At 49.8% G+C, this 3,492-nt stretch overlaps 1 protein-coding gene across 1 annotated transcript; it reads left to right on the top strand.

Moving 5' to 3' along the window:
- The first annotated feature begins 1,137 nt into the window (after nucleotides 1-1,137).
- LOC124660008 lies at nucleotides 1,138-1,679 on the top strand. Its single transcript, XM_047197808.1, has one exon. The coding sequence runs from the start codon at nucleotides 1,275-1,277 to the stop codon at nucleotides 1,656-1,658; it is 384 nt and encodes a 127-aa protein (XP_047053764.1). The 5' UTR covers nucleotides 1,138-1,274; the 3' UTR covers nucleotides 1,659-1,679.
- Nucleotides 1,680-3,492: the final 1,813 nt, after the last annotated feature.

Here is a 3,492-nt window from a genome sequence, read left to right as displayed (position 1 = left end):
TTTGCGGCATCCTCGGTCTTCTTGAGCATCTCGAAGGAGTCGACTAACGCCCTCTGTTCCACCGTTCTCTCCTCCGGGGTAGGCTCATCAGGGTCATCAAATGACCATGAGATGTCGGAGGAGTCATCCTTTGCGGCGGTGGCCTCCCTCCGGCGTTCCATCTCAGTGTCGAACGCCGCGTGGGCCGCCCGCTCCTCTCTGCTTCCTGCTCCGCGTCAGCCATGAACTTCGCGTCCCTGGCCGCGTCGAGGATGTTGTTGCTGCTTTCGTCGTCCTCCAACTCCTCGCCGGAGCTCGCGACCGGGGGAGGTGGAGTTGGAGGTGGAGGCGCGGTAGCCTGGCCGCGGTCGGCGCTGCTCATAGCAAAGGTGGAGGTTGTGCGGCGGCGCTACGGTGGAAGTAGTGCAGCAGCTAGGGTTTTATGTGGGAGAAGATGAGATGCGCGCGACCCTCTTTATATAGGCCGGAGGCAGGCGACAGCCGTGGCACGCGTGGTATCGCCATTAGTTCGTGCACAGAGGTAGGCAGCGGCCGCTCGACACGCGAGGCATTGCCATTAACGTGGCCGTGACTGCCGAAGCAATGCTTCGGCGCCAGTACTGGCGCGCCTGAGAAGACGCATTGTGCCTGGATCGCTGACAGGCGGGCCCGACGAAACGTCCCCCAGACGCGTGCGGACACTCGTGGCGGTCGCGCAGCGTCCGCAGAGACGCAACCGAGACGCATATTTGAGCCAGATTAGCGTCTTCGTGGACAGCAAGACACTATGCTTCGGGCCCGGCCGGATCACAGACACATTTTCGGTTCGCGCAGCGTCCCTTTGCGTTGGTCCGTTGGAGATGACTAACTGGTGAGCCGGTCCAAAGTTTCGTGATCTCCTTCCCCAAGCCATTTGCGCTGACATGGTCAGGAAATCTGCGGTTTCGGTTCAGATTGGAATCTTCCAAGGAACCCCACAGGCCACAGCTGTCAGGCTCGCCGTGTTTTTGTCTATTGACATGGCGTGGATTTGACTTTGAATCGTATTCCCCCAGTCTTCAACTCTCTCGTGTTATTTTACTTTTCGCGCCTCCCTCTCTATTTCTACTCTCCACTCAATAGTGATCGGAAATCGGAACCTTCCACAGAGTACTAGCTTGCAGCGGCATCATCAGCTCAACATATAAAGTTTGGTCGAGAGGAGGAGGTCAGACGTACGTGCAGAGCTGTAGCTATCCAGAAGCAACCGAGAGCCGACTCGATCAGGTGGAAATCATTCAACTTGGATTGATTTGATGGCGCGCGGGAAGGTAGCGGAGTGGATACGGAAGCGGACGATGCCGAGGAAGACGTCCTCGTCCCGTCGCCGGAGCAGTACTCCCAGTGCGGCGTCGGAGGAGCCGATACTAAGAGAGGCAGCGCCGGAGAGCTGGAGCAGTAGTGCCAGCAGGTCGCTGGAGCGGACTCCTACGAAGGCCGCCGCAAGCGGACCGCCGCCGACGGCTTCAAAGGTGCGGTCGACCGCCTTGCCGGCGATGCTACGGTGGCGGCCGCGCGTGAACGTGGTGGCCGTGCTGTACGGGAAGGTGGTGTACCACCTGATGTGGCTGGTCGAGTCCGTCGTGGTGGTGGGAAGGCTTGTCTTCTTCCTCATGCGCTTCGGCTTCAAGCAGCTCTGAATTCTCCTTCGGCTATGGTGCTGAGGGGGGAGTGCAAAGAAGCGTGTGCGATTCTTTCGTTGACTTTTCTTTTACCCCCTCTTGATCAAATTCTTTTGACGTTTTTCAGTGGCTTTCGATCGCTAAGAAGTTGTAAATTCCTTGGCCCTCTTCTCATGTGTATAAAGAGATCCCTGTTTTGGTTCACGTTAAATGAAGTTGTCTCTGCTCATATAATTGCTTCTTCTGTTATTTCTCGTCTTCTTGAACATTTGGATTGCCCAACGCACTCACTCACGTATCAAAGTAGGAGGAGGATCTGCCCCGGAGACGCGAGACGGTCCCGAGGAGGAGCCGCGAGCCAGCACAGAGGAAGAGAACCACTCAATTTGGTCGGAGCCGCACAACAGGGGAGAAAACGAGGGCCGGCATACTGGCATAGCCACACGTGGGGATGAGGAGGAAGTGTACCACATGACAACATGGATGGAGAGGGGTGCTGAAAGGATGAGAGGACAAGGCACCATTCGGGGGTGGTGACAGAGATAGGGGAATGGATGACGTTAGGGTTAGATTCGTGCGAGGCGAGTATAAAGAGCCTTCCACAACGACCTAGTGACATGCCGATATTCGGTTAGTGGCTTAGTCACAGGCCACTGATACTAGTGTGGGAGACCCACCACTAGTTCCATGTCACTAGCCTTGTGTGAGGTTTCTAGTGCATCTCTGCTAACATGTTATTTTTATTCTGCCACCGAAAATCTCTAGGGGACATTTCGGCGGGTACCGGTGAGCTAAAATTGATAAGACGTTTTGTACCAGTCACTAGAAAAAATACATCCATTGATGGGCCGATGTAGCCCCTCGGTGAACAACGATCACCAAAGATGTATATATATGTTGTAGTGTAGGCAGCTCACAACTTACAAATTTGTGTATCTTGCCAAGTTCCACTAAGGTTACTTTAAAGGCATATTCGCTCATATAGTCGACACCACCATCTTTCAGTCTGCACATCATCTAGACTTCAAAGGATGTAACTCATGAAAACCTCATTTTAGAAAAATAATCATGCGCGATTTTAAGTTTCAAAGAATAATCTAATCGTAGACTTCTAGACTTCAAATTTGCACAAAAGGAACAATTTCACGCTTCATTTGTACTTGAAATTGCAAACATATAAAATTCGAGACTTCAAAATGTGCAAAGTACTGAAAATGCACAAGAACAATTATGTGTAATTTCAGACTTCAAAATGTGCAAACTTCTGGATTGTATATTTTTAAACCCTAAGTTGCACGAAAAAAATTATGTGCAACTTCAGAGGTGGCAATATGCAAACTACCCAATTACAAAATTTATGCCTAAATTGGGAAGTTCAGTTGTCCAGCTGCTACATTCTGAATCCTAAAGTTGCACAATTTTAAAATGAACAACGTTTTAATAAACAAGAACAGATACAAAACTCAAAGAAATCTGTAGACAAAAAGAGTGAATCAAAATCCTTCGAAATTGAAATACAGAACTGTTTTGCCTTTACGGAGTTTTAATTAAAAAAACCCCAATCTAGGCTGGCTGTTGTTGGCTAGATTAGAAGCCCCATATAGAGCGCACAAATATCTTTCCTTTCCCTCTCTCTCCAAAAGTCCATACAGCAACACAAGCTTCGGAAGCATGCAACATACAAAATTCAGCTGTGATCTAGACTAACAGCAGTCACCTGCATTTTATATACTCCCTCCGTTCATGAATATAAAGCCATAACGTTTTTCGTGTCAACCTTTGACTCATGATTTAATCAACTAAATATAAGTTAAATGTCATCTGAAAATATAACATTGAAAAGTTCATTGAA

This window comes from Lolium rigidum, chromosome 6, assembly GCF_022539505.1.
Source record: "Lolium rigidum isolate FL_2022 chromosome 6, APGP_CSIRO_Lrig_0.1, whole genome shotgun sequence".
Taxonomy (NCBI): Eukaryota; Viridiplantae; Streptophyta; class Magnoliopsida; order Poales; family Poaceae; genus Lolium; species Lolium rigidum.
Note: the sequence above shows the minus strand (reverse complement) of the source record. Positions and strands in the feature narration are given on the sequence as shown.

Bases quoted from the DNA above. Each gene is read 5' to 3' on its own strand.
- LOC124660008 (XM_047197808.1), top strand. From the start codon at position 1,275: ATGGCGCGCGGGAAGGTAGCGGAGTGGATACGGAAGCGGACGATGCCG.